We start from the raw sequence: 19,407 nt of genomic DNA, 5'->3' as shown, positions 1-19,407 counted from the left end.
AGAGCTGAATCAAAGTCTGTGTAAAACGAGTGAGCCGGCGAGCTTGTAGGGCAGGATAGCTAAAAGCAGACAGCAGAAGTTCCCAGCCAATTCAACTAAGAAGTGCAACAGAAAATGTCTACAAAATGGGGAGACAACAAGTTCTGGGAGCTCATTACCTTCCAATCAGAGGACAAGATCATCTGCCACGTAACAGGGACAGTAACTAATTGTTATTGTCATGTTATGCCATTGTTTAGAAAGTGCTGCCGGGCAAAAGCGGCTTAAAGAAGGGTCAATGAGACGGTATTGTGTGATTGCTGTGTAAAAAAGGCTTGTTAAACATGGCTCGGGTCCATCTTACATGTAAGTTTGAAAAGAAATAATATAATTGAGACTCTGAGGTCGCTTCAGCAGCACTTTTCACACTTAAGGGCTTAAACTTTTCCATAAATTCCAAGAGAACCCAAATGAATTTTATCTGGCAAGTCCACAGATTGCTAGCCCGAGTCTATGTCTCCAGCATACTGTTGCACTCCTGTTCTGACTCCATACTCAAAAACAGCAAATATACGCCAAGAATTTAAAATAGTCAGTCCATATATAAAGCAGATAAGGTGGTCATTGTCTTTGTATCTGAGGTTTCTCCTCACTGCCCAGTTCCTCATTCCTTCCTCAGCCCTTTCTCTGTCTCCTTCCCTCAGCAGCGCAATTGAACCTTTTGAAAAGGAAGTCACGTGAGAAAATCTTAAAATGTAGACCAATGATACAATACTTCATTGGCAACAAGTTGTTTTAAACAAATACTGTATACACAGTCACACAGATCTATTTGATCTTTCCACTCAATGCCATGACCACTTGCCGCCAAAATGTTCCCAGTCTAGGAAATAATTGTCCAGCTGGTAATACACAACCCCCAAAAAAAATCTGAAAAATGTTGGCCACGCCCTACAAAACAGCTAAACCAGATGGCGCTCCAAACAAATAAAAAGCATGTTGGGGGGGGAGCAGCATTCCTGACATAGTCTAAGCATTTGGGAACAGACAGAGGACTACGAAACAGGAGCAGGTAATCAACTGCAGCCTGGACTCTGCCAAAGATATGGTGTAAGACAGGCAGACAGAGAGACAGACAAAACACACACACACACACACACACAGGATGCCACACTCACACACAGAGTGAGTAACACAAAAAACATCTGATGTTCCTTTTCATCTTCCCACGTTAGCAAGCAGAGCAGAGCAGAGCAGCGCAGCGTCTTGGTGTGGTGAGCCTCGGCCTGAGAGGGAGGCAGCCAGGGCTCGGTTATCCTGCTTGACTTGCAGCCACACGGCAGCAGCTGTAGGGCCCGGCCCCACCAACAGTCCGACCCACAAACCAGATCTACACATGATGAGGCTAGATGAGCTACGCCTGTCTGATGGCTCTGCCAAATCGGCTTCTTCCATCCCGTACGGCTTTCTTCTTCCAGATCTGTCCATCTTCCTGCTTAGGACCTCTATGGTTGAACAGAGGCTCTGAAGCTGGGTTCCCAATCCTACCCTGCTTCCTGTAGTACTGCAGTTTGTGCTTTAGCCACTCACAACATTAAGACTGAAACAGAAAAATCAAGACAAGGAGGGACTCCGGGAAAGAAAGGAGAATACAGGAGCTGGGGCGGGACGGCTGCATGGGCTGTAGCTCAACATGCTCACACTTTCTTCTGACACTAAGTTGTTTTAACCTCCAGCTAAAACAGTTTAGGGGTTTAGCAGGGGTATTCCCTGTGTGGTGAATGGACGAGTGAGCTCATCCCAAGCATGGCAAATCCTATTGATTTGACTGGATTGTTGCAAGGCTGCCACCTCCGAGCCACAGCTGAATCCAAAATTTGATGCAAACGAAGAAAAACACCCAGAGAGGAGGAAATAATTTGATTCCAACTGCCTGAAATGAGACTCCACATTGTTTGTGTGTGTATATGAATGTGTCTGTGTTTGTGAAACTATAAAGAAGAATGAGGAGACAAGTTAACAAGCAGAGGAGATGGGAAGTAGGAAGACGGAAAAGAGGGAGAAGCAGAGGGGAGGCTGGAGGGATGGAGAGCAGAGGGGCCAGGTCAGTTTAATGGCCCGTTTGTCTGTGCTGTTAGACCACCAGTTCTCACTGGCTGCTGCAGGAAAACCTCACACACACTCACACACACACACACACACACACACACACACACACACACACACACACACACACACACACACACACACACACACACACACACACACACACACACACACACACACACACACACACACACACACACTCACAAACACACACACATCCTGCCTCCATGCTTCCTTCTTTCCATATCTCTCCCTCCCTCTACCTTTTCCATCTCAGGCCTGTATCCACAGCTTCAGTGCAGTCTTCCATTTACATTTTTTTGTCTGCTACAGCATTGATATCTGCTCTGTAAATCACTAGTCCTGCGCTCTCATGATGGTGCTTCCCTGTTTTACATAATTTTTGAAGAAACGCTGTTCCGTTGTCCGTCCACATAGATGGAGACCATTTTTTTCTAAGTCACATCTTGCATAAAGCAGTAACCTCATCGGTCACTCAGAGGCAGAGCAGACGGTCACACTGACCCAGACAGTAGCTACACAACACAAGAGTCACACACTTTGTTATTAAACTTTCGAACACGAACACACGTCTTGCTTCGCACCAGAGCTTGTTCTACGATACAAACAAACATTCACAGGGGAAAAGTGTGCAGAGCCATTTTGCAGACTGTCGCTTGTTCTTTACAATGTAACGCAGACACTCTGCATGTCTGCTGTCAATCACAGACGGGGACACGCCCCTCGGGCCGGCTGAGCCAAAAAAGAGCATTTCTGATATTTCCCAAAACACCTTTTTCTTCCTTGAAAAGAGATTTTTGGAGTGGGGTTGCATTAAAGGAAAAGGTAGTCCCGGCATGAGAGCAAAACGGTGTACTGCTGAAATGTATTTCAGACACTCAAAGAAAAAAAAATCCTTATCAGTTAAACTGTTTGCTATATTTTGGAGACAAGAAGATGCCTTTATGAACCAGAATATATAGAGGAAGGAATCTCTGGAGAACAAGAGAGGGGAAACTTCTGTGGAAATTGCATTACTTTAATGGTTGTCTTGTAAACTGCTTCATTTTTTTGTTGTTATTTAGCATCGGGTACAACAGTGATCCTCTGCAAGTGTCTTTCTGACTTATTTGGCAGTGGACTGAGCCAATGGATGGAATTTTGTTTGTGGTAATACAGTGCCAAAGGACAGGGCTGTCTGATGGAAAAATAAAGTGCTAAAAATAATAAAAAATAAAGCTTACTGGTTGACTGCCATCTACTGTAGATAATATTCCTCAAACTTAAAAAAAAACCAAAAAGCATTATCCCTTTAAGCTTTAAACAGAAAAAGGTAAATAAAACAACAACAACAAAAAAAACATGCCAACTTTCTTTTTACTTGATATCAATACACATGGAGCAGAAAAGTCCTTTGAACATGTTATCTATAAACTTTAGTCATGGGCCTCTGATTAAGGACTAATATCCCATCCCCCTGCTGTTTGTTTTTCCACAAAAACCCCTTCACAGATTCCCAAAGATCCTCGGTCACCGCCCTCCACTGTTGGTTTTTCCGTACAGGATATCCACGACCACGCTGGCTATGGCATGGAAGGAACACTGACATCATGTAAACATTCAAAAAGGCCCCCTGACCAACAAATCACCCGCTGTTAGCTACCCTCTGACAGAGTGAGTCCCAGGAGTGGAGGGTCTGTGGCCACGGCGGTATTGTAAAATGACTTCCATTCATTACGCTGTCATTTAACAGCAAGGCATGATTCAATATGGGCCCCCCTTAACTGTAAGTGAATTAGGAATGCTTGATGCAGCCTCATAAACTAGCTCTTCATCTCTCTGTCCCTTTTCACTCCATCTTGGCACGAGTCCCTCAAGTGTTTTCTCCCAGATGGAGGCTACAGTGTCAGCTCTGCCACACTGGGACACTCCTTTCACTCCCGTCTGCTCTTAAGTGTCTTTTTTCTTCACTTTCTTCAACAACACGTCGCCTTAATGACCTGTTAAACATTGTTAAAGCAGCAAAAGGCGCTCAATACACACACACACAGACCAAAGCACACTTGTCAACATTCACTGAAAATAAAAAACAAAATAGGTCTGACCTGAATGCTTCAAAGCTTAGGTGTTTCCCATAACAGATGCTTACGTCTCTACTCGAATGCTTTGTTGTGTTTTTGGCCAGCAAGCACGCACACACACACACGCGCACATCTGAAACCAGGGCGATGTTGATTTTAAATGAAATGCAGGCCCTGCTCACCGACAGTGGTCCCTGGATTCTAATAAATTAAACTTTTTTTGGTTTTAACTGACAAAACAAAGAGATTTAAAATTCAAAGACTAGTGCACACCAATATCTGATAATAATCAGACACTTCATCAGTTAGTTTTTTGTAGAATATTGCTGATTTTTCAGACTGCAACTCAGTTCACATGAACTTTAACCTGCCATGCAGTTTGGGGAAATGTTCTAGTTTGCTGATCTGCTGAAAGACTTTGGTCATGTATCTAATAACTTTCAAAACTGGAACTTAAATTGCACTGCACTCCGTTAGTAACCCCAATTTCGGTTGATCTGTTTCTTAACAGATTTTTGAAAGAAATATGCCCTGAGGTTAGAGAATAATGTGTAATTTTATCTCTAAAATGCTTAGCTTTAATAGTTTTAAAAGCAGAGTCACATCATTTTTATGCACTCTGCATAGCTCTATTCATTCACAATAAATGTTTTTCCAGTTTTAACAAAAGCAGCTCAAGAGGTGAATTCTGACACGTACGATGCCTGGCGGGTTTCTTATCATCTTAGTATCACTGCACAGGGTTAAATAAAGGCCACTGTTCAATAGATAAAACTATCTTCAAACCAGTTAATAAAAAACAGTTAACAGTTATTAAAACAAACCCTAATAAAATCATACAAGCATATATTCTGTAATTAAAAGATTACATTTACTACTCAGCCAATGGACTATATGGAGGGTGAAATGGTGCAGAGGTGGACAGAGCTGTACAGCTGGCACCATGAAAGAAACAAGGAGGAAGGTCCTCCGTTTCCATCTGTCATAATGTTCGTGAGGATGTAGTGACAAGAGCATATACTACATACTACAAGTAGAAGAGGTCTTGGAGAGTTTGCCAGACCTTCATGCAAAATTCACTGCATTTATATTAAGTATGGTTTCATTTAAACACTTTTTAAGCTGTGTTACTGCAGTGACTCTAGGACAGGATTCAGAAGCAGGATGTTTGGGAGTAAATCACTAAATCTCAGAGGACACACTCCCACTGGTCAGACACCCTGACTGTATTACAGGTGTTGAGACTGATCAGAAAACAATCAGAATAGATTATGGTCTGTTTAGAGTAGACACCCCTCTGTGGCTCAAGAGAGGAAAAATCAACCACTGGCAGCATTCAAAAATCACACAACAGGATCTCCACAATATGTTACTACAGACTATATTCACACAACTATGCCAAAAATGATTATTCTCTTTGTCATCACACATCAAAAATGCATAAATGAGTTAAATGTGGGTTAAATGCAGCGAGGCTAGAAGTGTATTTAGACAGGGGAGGTTGGGGGAGCGCTGGAGCCGACTGCAAGCACAGCTAGTGCTGTCACCATAGTAACCCATCTCAGGCTAGTTCATCAGGACAAAAACAGAGCCCCCCACACCCCACCCCCATCCGACACACACACCAGCACTGAACACATACAAGCACCAGTGTTCATAAAAGAGCACGCACGGACATGCGCACACAGATGCATCGCGGCAAACAACATAATCAGAAAGGTCTATGTTGTTTTTTTTTGTGTTTTTGGTGTTCTGTGTGCACTGTATCACCAATGAATAAAAAATAAAAGAAAAATAAAAGAAATAAATAAAAAGAAAAGGTCCATGTGACTGGGCGCTGTTGTTCACAATGTGCAGGTGTACATGTTAAGCATCACTTAGGCCCAGCTGGAGCAAGCGGGCCTAATAAGAGAGGAGAACACAAAAAAAACAAAGAGGGGGGAGAGAGAGGAGGTGTCAAATGGATGGTGTTCACACCTTTAAGAGGTTTGAAAGAGGAGGCTTTCCCACCCCATACAGAGCGGGATTAGCAGGTGTGTGTGTGTGTGTGTGTGTGTGTGTGTGTGTGTGTGTGTGTGTGTGTGTGTGTGTGGAAGACAGGTCCGCAGGCTGTGCGCATCTGCAGTGTGAAAGAAAAACAAATCAGTGGATGAGAGTGAACCCTCTCACCCCTGAACGTAAAAGCAAACGGAAGGGAGGGAGGGAGAATGAGAGATGGATATGGGAGGCAGAGCGAGAGAGATGCACAGCCGTGAGTGAAACGGCGTGGACGCAGGAGGCAGAGAATGAGTAAAAGTTGTTGTACCGATTTAATTTTCATATTTCACTAATGACATTTTGCTGCATTTTAGAAGCTGAAGAACTAATGCTTTAGAAGATTATTAAGGCGTTAATGTAAAGGTGGTTTGTTGAGGTTCAAGTCCAATTTGAACGATTTTATACAGATAAGAACAAATTAGTAACAAATGTGTCTAATTTGACAAGAAAATGGCTAAAATTAAACACATCTGCCAGCGACTGCAATATAACGGTGCATGTTTGTGTGACTGAGATCACAAATGTCACCATGTCTGTAAAACCGTGATCTGCAAATTAATTTGACGTTTACTGTCTGTTAATGTCCATGATTGATTCCTTTTTGTCATATTCATCATCTGTACCCAATATTCTTTCATTTTATAGCTTGCAACTATCCGTTCCTCTGCTCACAGTTATCAGCATTATGATCCTGAGTATGTGTGAGTGTGTGTGTGGTTGTAATTAACTGCAAAGAGACTCATTGGGCTGTGTGTCAAATAGCCTCTTCTCAGTCATATGACAGTCCTCAAAATAAATTTAACCCATCAGGTTCAGTTACACAGCCACTCAAGCAGAACAAACTCACATACACAAAAAAATACACACATGCTTCCCTGCGCACTAACACACTTGGATACAGGAGAAATACAAAGACGTTGCCGTTTGCACACAGTTATGCACTTACAGTGCTATGCAAACAACTGGACGCAAGTTTTTGCTCAGTTGGTGACGCAACAACGTTAAATTATATTTGTTTTTGTCTGAGATGCAAAGAAAATTAATGAGAAGGGAAAAGGCTTTATTTTTGAGTTTGATAAATTAACAGTATATATTTTGTTGCTTCAGGCTACATAAAAATGTTGTACAGATACCAAACAAAACTTCTGGATCCACATAGCACGCACACTTCCCCAGCCCATTTACACTGTAAGCAAGAAGCCGTTTTTTACATTTCCTTGTAACACACAAACTTCCACACATATAAGCTTTCATCAGCGAGGTCATAGAGCAGCCAGAAAGGCAACCTTGACCAGTGTCCCACAGAGGTGGACATGTTAACTGCTCAAAGTGTGACCTTCAAATTACGGGATGGTTTTCTGGACTGTAACCACCAGAGCTTACATACAGATTCCCATGTGACACGAAACATTCAGCCTTGCTCTCTCACACTATAGCAGATTAATCTGGAAACACTTTTTAAAAAGTTTTCTGTCTGCACAATTGCTTACATAAAAAGTCTGCAGTCCGCTGAAATGCCAAAACAATAGAAAAACACTTATATCTCTTGTGCTGCTCAGGCGCCGGCCACTTGAGCCAGAAGCTTTACATCATTTCTACCAAAGACATACCCATCGTTTTTGAACCATTGTTTACCAAGCGAAGGTGAACGATGAACTGTGTAGGGAGTCACTTTGGATGTACAGTAAAGCTAAAGCCTGGATCACATGATCGCGTCTACTTCGGTATTTTCAAAAAGTTTTTCCTCATCATAATCAAATCAAGACAGTCACGAAAAGAAAACGACGGCTGCTGTGGATGGAAGGCAAAAAGATGGATTTTCCAACTTACTCACACAGGACATGGACACAGCCTCAGCCAGTGTCTGCAAAGGGCCCCCAAAAGATCCCTTTGCTGATCCCTGCATTACAGGGCCAGCTCAACAACGACTTTGCAGTGTGAAGTCACCAACAGTTAAAATAGGGCAGATCCAAACAGCAACAAGGACTATCAAGTCAGATTGTTGCGGCATGGCGTAACGGCGCTCTCCGTGTGTTTGTCTGTGTGTGTGTGTGTGTGTGTGTGATCCCATCCATCCCCTCCCAACTCAACCACATTTCTGTGCAGTGAGCAGAGGTTTACATAAACAGCTACGGTTCTCTCTATCTAGGAATGGGAGTAAGAGAGGAGGGCATCAAGCTACGCTCTGTATTAAAAACAGAGTGTGAAGACTAATGCACGTACTGTATTTGAGCCTGTCATGATACTGTGTTGGATGGCAAGAAATCCTTTGATCACAGTTTTCTCAAAGAAGGGCATCCCAGGGCTAATTGACAATCTACTGACAAATCAGCTAGTTAAAATCTATTGCATTTCCCCTTCATCTTCAGGAGTTTTCATAAGAGAACCACAGCTATGTAGGATTGTGTGATTGTCTATGGATGCACCTGTTGGCAGTCTTAGTTTCTAGACAAGTGCAGCAGCAGCTACATGCTGCATGAAGGACATGCAAAAGGCTGTTTTGTCTATTTTGTAAGACTGTTAAAACCATCCCTCCATTTTGTTACTAATATTACTTGTATAACATCTTGCATTGAATCATTTGTGAGAGGCAAACCACTTAAAGCATTTTGAATAGAAAAGTTTGTAATGCTAGAAATGGTGGCTGTTTGACACATATTCGCCCCTTCCCCCCCAAAAAACAATCATCTACTTTATCACAGCCGAACTGCAAAACATTTCAGCCAATCAGGTTGTTGCACTGACAGATTGAGATTCACAACAGTTTCAACCAATTTGGTGCGGCTGCAGACAGACTTCTAATAGACATGGAAGAGGAGAATATCATGCCAATGCACAGGATTGCCAAGAAAGGTGAGGTTATCCAAACATTAAACTTCGTAAGTCACCAAACTTTCGAAGCGTTTTTTTGATCAGATCTGACTAGTGATTCTGTACATGCAGTTTTTATGTCACAATGAACATTTAAAGTGAAGTTATGGCTCTCTCCCCATTCACTAAATAGGGGTCTGGTCTTGTCAAATAAATAACTGAATAACTGAGGTTTCCAAGATGGCTGCTGATTGACAACTCTTGCCCAAAATTACTTTGATTAAATCAGTTATGACCAAAATCTCAGGAAAGCTCCTGGGCTGGCTTGCCACTTTCAGTCAAAACACAACATGGCTGAATATTGTCTCCAAAAGTACAGTGAAGATCACGTTTAAGTCTTCTTTCGCATTTCTATTGTCAAAAACACTTTTGCTTCTCTTCCCCACTATTTCACCTTAACCTCAATGTTGGCTACCTTAATTGTTGAGCTGACATGCTTTCCATGTACACGTATGTTTTCGAGATTCAAGTCATTTGCATTACTTAAGTGGCTTTAAATTCTGTTGACCGCTTCACTAACAACATGCTGACATTAAAGTGGGACCTCAGCAGGAAAGTTTAAATAGACCATCATATATACACTCTGAGTTTCTGGCTGGTTAATTGGTCATATTTATAGTCATTTAACACAAAAAACTGAAGGAAATGGTTCATTTCTAGGAAAAAATTTTGAAACTGATGGCAATAGATGCCCCTTTCATTTTTGTTCCACAGCCATACAATAGTATTAATTAGGCTGTTCTCAATATTTTGAGTCCCCCCTACTTCTAGCCCTAATTGTGCCATATCCATAGAGGTGCAGGACTTATATTACTGTGTACAAAGAGTCCACAGTGAGTAAAAATGTAAAGGTGAACTGCTTGGCGTTCTTAAATAATGAAGGCTCTTTACAAATAAAATAAGAGGTCATATGTAGCCAAGAACTGATTAAAAGTGATCAAAGACAGACATAATCGTCCAGCCTTAAGCATGCCTACACATTATGCCTTACAGCTAGACTTCAGATCTCCAGTGTGTGTGAGTCAGAGGGAGCATGCTGTAACCCCTGGCTGGGGATATTTCTCTACTTGTTGTTATTCAAAGCTTGTTGAGAACACTGCGATTGATAATTATTGTCTCTTCATTACAAAGACTAAACTCAAATAATCCTTTCAGCCTTTTTTATTGACAATGTTAACAAAACACACAAGCAAATACGCTGAAGGAATGTATTCGCTTGTCGGCCGATTAAACTGCAAATTGTGGGAGTCAAAAGGTCAGGTTGTGTTTTTCATCCTCTGCTTGTATTGCTGGTGGAAAAGACTGCCGGGAGCACACACACAAGCACAAACAAGACGGGGAAAACGCAATGGCAAGTTAGGAGAAGTTGAAAGGGATACTTGGAAAGATAAGTGCAGAGGAGGAAGCACTTAGGAAAGGCACCCCAACAGTTCATTTCCTTTAGCAGTACATAATGTCTTCCTGGCCAACACTCAAAACACAACACACAGCTTGTGGAGCCTCGGTTCATGACCCCCATTGTCTGCAGGCTCTGCGAACATGGACAACCAATATACAACGGCAAACTGCAACTGGCAGTACGGCTGCATTGTGAAAGCCACAATTCTGCATGTAGCTCATCAAACATACAGTAAAGCGAACCGTGAGAACAGTTGAAATGGGTAATATTCAAGAAAAAATGTCAACATTACTGCAACAGGAAATGTACTGCATGTTTGAAATGATGAGAAAAAACCCCATAAAATGTTAATTTATGATTCACTGTTTAGTTGACATCTTCTTAAAAGAGGCAGTAATATTAATATCTTGATTCTGCTAAACATGAAACAAGTTGTGTTACAGGCTCCAGACTTTTCACAGTCGTTGCACTGGTGAGCCTAACTTTTTCATGTATGTGCACTGTTGTGGAATAGCGCGTGATAAACTCGAATAAATCAACCTTTAATATTATTAGGGGTAAGGTAAAAACGATTGATTGGTGTAAAAGTTTAATCTCATGTTAAATCTACATAGTATAGAGCCACTAAATACTGACAAAATAATCTACAGAAAATATGTTTATAGCCTTAATTTATAAGCATAAGATCGGCTCCAGCCCCCTGCAACCCTGTTAAGGATCAGCGGTTACGGATAATAAATGAATTAATGTATCCTGTTAAGGGATCCTAAACAAAATTATGTTGTTGTTTTTTTGTTTTCTATACATCTCAAATATCAGCCGGGCTGTAACACTAAAACTAAACTATTCAAGCTAACTTTATGACCTCAAATAAACTTAAGAAAATTCATAAAGAAAATTAAGGATTAAATAAAAACAAAGTCCTTTCTTCTATGAGCACAAATAATACACTTCAAAGTGTTCTGATAGAAAGTAATAGATTCAGTCGAAGAGTGGCCATTCTGCTTTAGTTGTGATAGCACCTCATTCATTGTTCTTGTGTTTCGGACACCTTGTCATGGCTACATTCATAACAAAAAACATCATTCAGTTTGTCCTTCTGATGAATTGAATGTGTGGGGGGGTCAAGGGGCCACTCGGGGCACAGGGGCTAGTGCTAACATGCAGCCCACTCTTGAGCCTGCCGCTCTAGTACACACTGTTCTCATGCATGGCCACCTCCTCTGGACACACATACACACACACAGACACTGATGCACAGAAAACATGCATTGCCCGGAAGTGGGCAGGTCAGGAGCTGAGAGATGAGATCCTGCAGACAGCAGAGGGTGGCTGGGTTGCATACTGATACACAACACACACACAGAGACACATGCACAGGCACCTACATGGTGGGCCACTTCAAACACATTCCACAGCATGCACAGCATTGTCGGAAAATGCCACTGTGCACTTCAGTGAAGAGTGTCTGAGTATCAAAACGGGCTACAGACAAAAACACACAAATGGAGGGCATCTATACTCGCCCTGATTTTACAAATCAACATATTACTTCACCAGAAGACTTAAACAAATAATCAATAATTCAAAGACTTTTGACATTTAATTCAGATTGTCAGAGTGGGAGATTCTTTCAGCGTCACAGCCTGTGTGACACACTTGGATTAAGAAGCATACAGACTGTGGAAAGCATACATAACAGCACATGCATACACACATGCACACTACCCCTTTCCAACAGAGCTGTGCTTACAAGCCTGAGAGGAACAAGAAGGGGGCAAGGCTCCCAGTTGCACAACTTGTTTTTCGCGAGTTCGACCGGGAGACAGCTCAGTGGTTACTTCAGAAAACTGTTTGCTGATAACTATGACAAACAAACCAATCAAACTCAACGGGAAAAAAAGCCTGTTAGAAAACACTTTATCACATTCTCTTGAGTGCAGTCAGCAGATCACAGCCGCAACGTGGTTTTTATATCAATACTGTTTCCCCTTTAGCATGACTGAGGTGGAGATGTCAGGCAGCGTGTGGATCAGAATGAAATATTCAAAGTATTTTGGTTGTTGTCGCCCCCTCAGGCGTAAACATCTCTAGAGTGCCAAATATGGTCACTTCCCAGAGAATAGAGTACATCAGGAACCAGAAACAGCCAATGACATGTACCCCACTCCCTGAGAGAGTAAGAAAGAAAGAAAGAAAGAAAGAAAGAAAGAAAGAAAGAGGAGGAAGGAGGGGTACCAGCAGCCCTGTCTCATAAGACCCCCTTTCAGGGGCCTCTTTTCTGTCTGCATACATGACCTGTGTAAAGTAGCCAGAACATTTCCTTTGAACCTGGCCACTGGGAGCCATTTTTAACGAAAACAGCTCAAAGTTTGAGGATTCACAACATTATTTAATTAAAGACAACACAAACAGCATTTCATTAAAGCTTTCAATAAGGTGATTTGTTCCATATTTTTATATTTGATGTAATTGATTCCTCGCTCTATCCACATGCACTAGTTTCATGTTAACTTGTTCAACTTTATTATCTATAACACCGAAAACAAATCTCAAAAGTAAAAATGTAGGCCAAAGGTTACACCACTGATGAACAAGTCAAATCAGCATTTACTTAATTTCACTGAACTTTTTTGGAAGCCATTCTTTGTTTACACTGAATTAGTTTTTCATTGAGACTTTCATTCATTCAAACTGAGATAACACTACACTAGTCCACGGTCAAATGTACAAGGTTTTTCTACTCTCATTCAAAAGTTTCTCCTACTGTCAGTCAATATAAAAGATACAAATACCTTGAATATACAATTAAGTCTATTTTTTTGCTTTGAAAAATGATTTATGAGTCGAGTCAATGTATTTTTTAAAACTTTATAACCAAAAATAAGATGAGCAGCGTGGAGCACATACGAAAAATGACTCCCTGCCACAACTGCTACAAGTACAGAGGAAACACTGTTTTCAGAAGTTTACAGGTCTATGTAGTTTTGAAGAAGTAATTAAAAACTCAGAATTTCAATATTTATAATATTAATCTGGTAATAATACAAACTAAACAATACCAGTCCACTGTAAACCGTAAACAATCTGTGCAGGGAGGAAAATCAGGTCCCCAGCACACTGTTTGAAGCTAGAAAGGTGGCAGGGTCCGCCAGATATAAACAGAGTAAAATGAAAGAAATTGTGTTGTCCTTTAAAATCAGTTTGTTTATTCAGTTTATTCAGTCATGTAATCAAAATGAGTCTGTTTTATTTAGTTTGTATTAGAATGAAAATCAGTCAATGAAGATCTTTTCTCTTCCGATTAAAATGTATTCCCCAAAAACAACATAACGCGCCTTTAATATCAAATTTACCCATTAAGATTTCTTCAGATTAAGACTGTGGATGCATTTATCTGCCTATAAACAGACAAACAGACGGTTGAACTTTTTCCTCCACTATCTGACTGCTTATATGTCACAGCACACACTATGTGAAAACAAAATTCCCCGTTGCAAATGATCCACTGATACCATTTTAAAAAAGGCGAAGTCATTAGACACATCATCGTCTCCAGCTCTGTTCAGATCACACGCTGCTTTATTATTGTCATCATCATCACAACCCAAACCCTAATTCATTGATAAAAACAAACACCACACGGAGAAGACATCCTTCTCTTGTGAGGACGCCCACACTTTTGGTCCTATCTGGAGCTAAAGGGCGATGTAGGCTAATCCACCACCTATAAAGAGACTTCTTAGCGTCGACGGCTTATTTGTTTACGTTCAGCAGCGCCGCGCGCGTGTGCATGTGCGTGCATGTGTGCGTCGCCACGAGAGGCCTAGCTGCGCTCACAGGGCCGATCCTGCTACTCCCAGTTTAGACTCGCTGCAGCAGACCACACTCGTCCAGTTGCAGCGACTAATCTGGCCCTGGGGCTGGCGCACACAACACAGGCCGCTCATGTGTATGTATACACCTTTGACGAGTCGGAGCGAGGTTTCACCCGATAACTTTACGGAGGAGTATCGATTATGAGCGCGCACGAACGCATACGCAACAACTGAAATTACTAGCCCCTTAATTAGAGCCTGTGGGAAACCTTACGCATGCGCCGTAAGGACGGCGAGAGTCCCGTGACTAACGCTACAATCTTTAATTGATAAATAAAGACAATAACATGATCACGGTATTTTCTTCTCCACGATCACTTGCTGAATGCGTCTTATTACACTGTGCACACCACTATCCCCTTTATAACCACTGTTTACATGCCACTCTTTGGTATGTTTGGTGTCTTTATCATACTTTACAGCAGCACTGATGCAATAATCTTCCACAATGTATTATTTGCAATCAATAAAAATAACCGAAACTGCCTTTTCTTCTGCATGTGCAAGCAAACAATCGTGTTTCTATTAAACACACAGCATGTCAGGTGGCGCTGTGTGCACTTTGCATGGGGAGATTAAAGAAGCAGTACTTACTTTCTCCGTTTATTAGTCCACACTGGCATATGATGCAGGTGCCGATGATAAAAAACACAATTTGTGCTCGCAGCTTTAGCGTCCACCGTCTCATTTTGACTTTAACTTGTGCTCTCCTCTTGAAGCTTCTCAAAAAAAAAACTCCAATCTTGAGGGAGAAGTGTGTATTTTAAAAAAAAAAAAAATGAAGAAGAAGTAGCTGGAATATCAAAAGTATTAAACTAAAAATACAAAAAAAAATTAAGGTCCAATATAGCCAAGTGATTCAAGGTGGCCCCCCGTCAGCCGGGGGGGTTGGGTAATAAATTTATGAGTATCTTCCCAGCCAAGTTTGTGATGTATGTGAGCCCTGGAAAAAATGCAGACCACTAAATAACGTGATCTTGGGTTCTGGCAACACATGTGCGAGTGAAGATCTTCATTTTCCATAAGTGGAGGCGACAGTCCACGTTCATCTGTTTAATTTCGGTGGATCAGGAGAGAAGTGACTGTATTATTATGAATATTATTAATATCCCACACGCAGAGGGTTAGCTTGGAGGTCCCCAATGGAGGTCCACTGGCCCCGGGCTCATTTCTCTGTAACGAACCGCTCCAGTAAGGGAAGACCCACTTCAAGAAGAGAAAAACAAATGCTAAGAAGTGTTGCGGAAAAAAAACAAAAAAACAACAAAAAAGCCTCCTCTTCTGTTCTTCAAGCAGACACGGGCTCAAGTTGTGGATACACAGAGACGAGTGGGGGAGTTGGCAGGGTCCTCGCTCTCTCTTTTGAAGTCCACAGGTCTTTATGTCAGCCCTTGCTCGCTGGTATCTTCTCAGAAGCTCATCCTTTTTAAAGACAGATGGGAGCACATCCCAGGAAACTCCTCCGAGAGAGCTACGTGCAGGAAAAACGTGCAGCTTTTCCCTACGACGACCTTCCTCTGAACTCCTTCACCCCCGCTGACCACCACGCCGCACACGGATGAACACCCATAAAACGACGAAACGGGAGAAAGAAAACAAAGAAGGGGGGGAAACTTGGGATGTAAACGTTACTTCTTTCCCAACCGAGGCGAGGTAGGAAGGTGGTGGGGGGGGAAAAAACGTGAAAAATATCGGCTCCGTTTAGCAAACACGCTGCTTTGAAGTGAGGAAACTCTCCACCACGCCGCCCGTTTCTTTTTCTCAGATTAACGTTAGCTGATGGGGGGGGGGGGGGGAGAAAAAAACAGCTAACGTTAGCTAGCTAATCCAAAACAAACGAGGTTTCGGTGTCGGCGATAGAGTTAAAAAATAAAAGAAAAACCCACACAGACACACGCAAAGTCAGTATCCCGTCTCCGATAGTCCAAAACCGAAGAGGTAAAGAAACGTAAAAAGACTTAAAAAGACGGGTCAAGTGTAAAAACTTGGATTCCCGTTCCGTTTAGCGATAGCTCTCCCTCAGGTTCCCCCTCTTTCCGTCTCTCTTTTCTGCTAGTCTCTCCACCAGTAAACAAGTCCTGCCAGTCACCTCAGCTGGGCCACACATGGACCGCGGGAAAACCCGGAGCGGATCGCCGCTTACTCTACCGCCACAGCCCGGATCCGGACTGTCTGAGCCAGCGCTGCCGTGTGTGTCGGAACAAACGGCAGCTTTGTCAGGGGGGGAGGTGAGCACACAGCAACACCTTCTTAAAAACAGGATTAAAAAGATGCGTGAAGGAAAATACATATGTCGAGCAGAAGATCGATAGCCTGCATGAACTGTGGTGTGTGTGTCTAAGTGGAAAATCACCTGTTTATTTGTCTAGTTAATGTGCACCACAGTGTGGTACATGTTATTTTCAGTTTCCATTATTCAAAATAGATTATGGACAAAATAATAGAAACACAACAACCCTGATGTAACGAATACATTTTTTTTTATTTGAATAATTTGCCAAATGTTTTCTCAATTAATTGTTTTGTCTCTAAAAAATTGTGAAAATGTTCCTCGTGAAGAGCCTCAAAATATTTCCTTCTCTAATCACATAACCAAGAAAAGCATACATCTAAAGATTAAATTCAAGGTTGACTGGCATTTTTGCTATTAAAGGGTAACTCCACTGATTTATGTGGAAAAAAAGTAGTATAATGTCTTTTGTGGCTCCAGAGGAAGCTGCATGTAATCTGATAAATTTGCCTCCGTTGATGTCAATCACTGGCTCAGTTGCATTGTGGGCACTGTAGGCCCCAGGTTTTGAAAAGGAAAATTCAAGATGTTTATTGTCACTCTGATTGTACAAGTACATTCGTGTGATATTCCTTGCGCTCAGACTCCACTGTAGAATGGTAAGTAGTAGTTAGAAGAAAATAAATAATAGTAACACAATAATAGATGAAGAAAAACAAAAACACAGTATATGGAATAAAGGTCTTTTCCTAGCCCTAACCGGCTATGTGCCTAAACATGTAACTAAGTCACCAGATTTTCTTTTTTACTTTGTCAGAGCAAAACAAAGTTGCTTTGTGTCACACAGCAGTGTAAATATTACACACCGCCTTCACCCTGCAGCCAGGAAAGCACAATACCTGCCTGCAGTAAGGAAGGTACACATGGTTCCTCTGATTTGCATAGCAAATATCCTCATAACAAAACCTGTCCTATTGATGTAGCTGAAGTCAACAAAATACCTGGAAGTCCTTCCCACTGACACGCACCGGATGTCAGAATCTTTCCACAGTTCTCACCTGAACAATTGTCTCAGAATAGATGAGAACATTTGCTTCTTGTTTATCACAGAGGGGTGTAGCTTGTGTGCTCGGATGGGTACACACTCTGCTAAGAGCTTGTGGAGCAGGCTTGTTGTTAATCTAAGGAATGTTGTTACCCAGTGAACAGAGTAAATGAGGTCTTAGTGAGATTAAATGTCACAGGTCTGAAGGACTAAGGGTTGTGGAATCTAGTCAAAACAGATCTCTTTGTGGTAGTCACGCTGTCTGACGCCAACTGCAGTCTCTCCTCTTCTCTTCACAGACTTGTCCCACTTCCTTCTCAGGTGCTATACATAACACCAATTTCTTTCCCTTTTCAGTGGGAGCAGAGGAAGTCAAGTGGATGGCTTTTTCATCCCACTAACCTACCTAAGAGTGCTGCTCTGAGTCTACACATGCAGCACTTGTGCGGCACTACAGTCGTGCTCCTGCTCCGTTGTACTACGACTTAATTTCAGTAGGTGGCACTAAAAATAACTCCAGCCAATTCACTTACTCCAAAATGTCAAACGGGGACAAAGGGATACAACATTGTGACTAAAAAGGATTAAATCTGACCAGAGAGGCTGGCGTCAAATAAACATAATGTGATTCTGTCAGCATGTGCACACTGTCGGGAGGTTGTGGGGAATAAATAATCACTCTGAATCAAGAGTTTTAAATTAAATTAAAATTCCTATTATCTTATTTTCTCACAAAGGGAGTATTCTCCCTGGGAACATGGATACACACAAAAAACATTCTGATGTTAAAACAGTGACTTAAAGGGGCACTATGTCGTTTTAGTATTTACAATATTAATGAGGTAATAATGCAAATTAAGAAATATTTATTTTTTCCATAACTGAATAAACAAGCTGTTCTCAGAGGAAAATAAGGTCCCCAGAACACTGTTTGAAGCTAGAAAGGTGGCAGGGTCCGCCACATATAAACTAAATAAAACCGTATGAAATTGTGTTTTCCTTTAAGGTCCGTTTGTTTATTCAGTCATGAAAACAAAGGGAGCTTGATTATTTAGTTTGTTTAGGCATAAAAAATCAATCAATGAAGATCTTTCTATTCTGATTAAAATTCCTCCCCAAAACTACACAAAGTATTTTAAACAAACGTCTAATTTTATTACATAAGTCACATTTAATGCAAAGTTTTTTATCATGTTGAGTCGGTGTGTACAAATTAGATAACTAGATATGTAATTAATTACAGGAGACAGAATATCCAGTTTGAAATGAATTGCATTCATGTATAATACTTATATATTATAAACACTTGAAAAACACTTAAGGTTTATGTAGAAGTTATTAAATTTACTCACAGTGGCTCAACATGATAGAAAACTGCATCAAATGTGACACTTACTGTGTGTATGTGAACAAAATTAGATAGAAAAGTTACATGTTTTTTCATTTTTTATGTTAATTGTTTTTTTCTGGATGAGTTGTGTGATTAATGATAGATGACTCAACTTCTGGTGTGTTGGATTTAATACGTGCCTGTCTGATATTGATCATGGTGTTTCTACTTGTTTTTGCCCTTTTCATACAATAGAGGCGTGCTCAGTCCCCCATGTAGGAAAACCAGACTCTGTTGTCCAGTTCTGCTCTGATTGGAGCTTGAGAATAGACTGACTCTCAGTCATGCAGATCACCTGAGTGATTAATGTGTTTGTGTCTACATAAACAGACATTACTGGTCCTGTTTTGTGACTTGACACAATGCCCAGACAAAGAGCTCTATTAGATAT

The 19,407-nt window shown here is 41.3% G+C and overlaps 1 protein-coding gene across 1 annotated transcript in view; it reads right to left on the bottom strand.

The window, feature by feature from the left end:
• The window catches only part of insrb (insulin receptor b), an 89,233-nt gene extending 72,698 nt beyond the window's left edge, over positions 1–16,535 (bottom strand). Inside the window, exon 1 of the mRNA XM_084354205.1 lies at positions 14,946–16,535. Coding sequence (XP_084210331.1) covers positions 14,946–15,039 — 94 coding nt within the window. The 5' untranslated portion in view covers positions 15,040–16,535. The remainder of the gene's footprint in view (positions 1–14,945) is intronic.
• Positions 16,536–19,407: the final 2,872 nt, after the last annotated feature.

Source organism: Pagrus pagrus (genome assembly GCF_965226575.1).
Source record: "Pagrus pagrus genome assembly, chromosome: 6".
NCBI lineage: Eukaryota > Metazoa > Chordata > Actinopteri > Spariformes > Sparidae > Pagrus > Pagrus pagrus.
The sequence above is the reverse complement of the archived record's forward strand: the minus strand, read 5'-3'. Positions and strand labels throughout refer to the sequence as shown.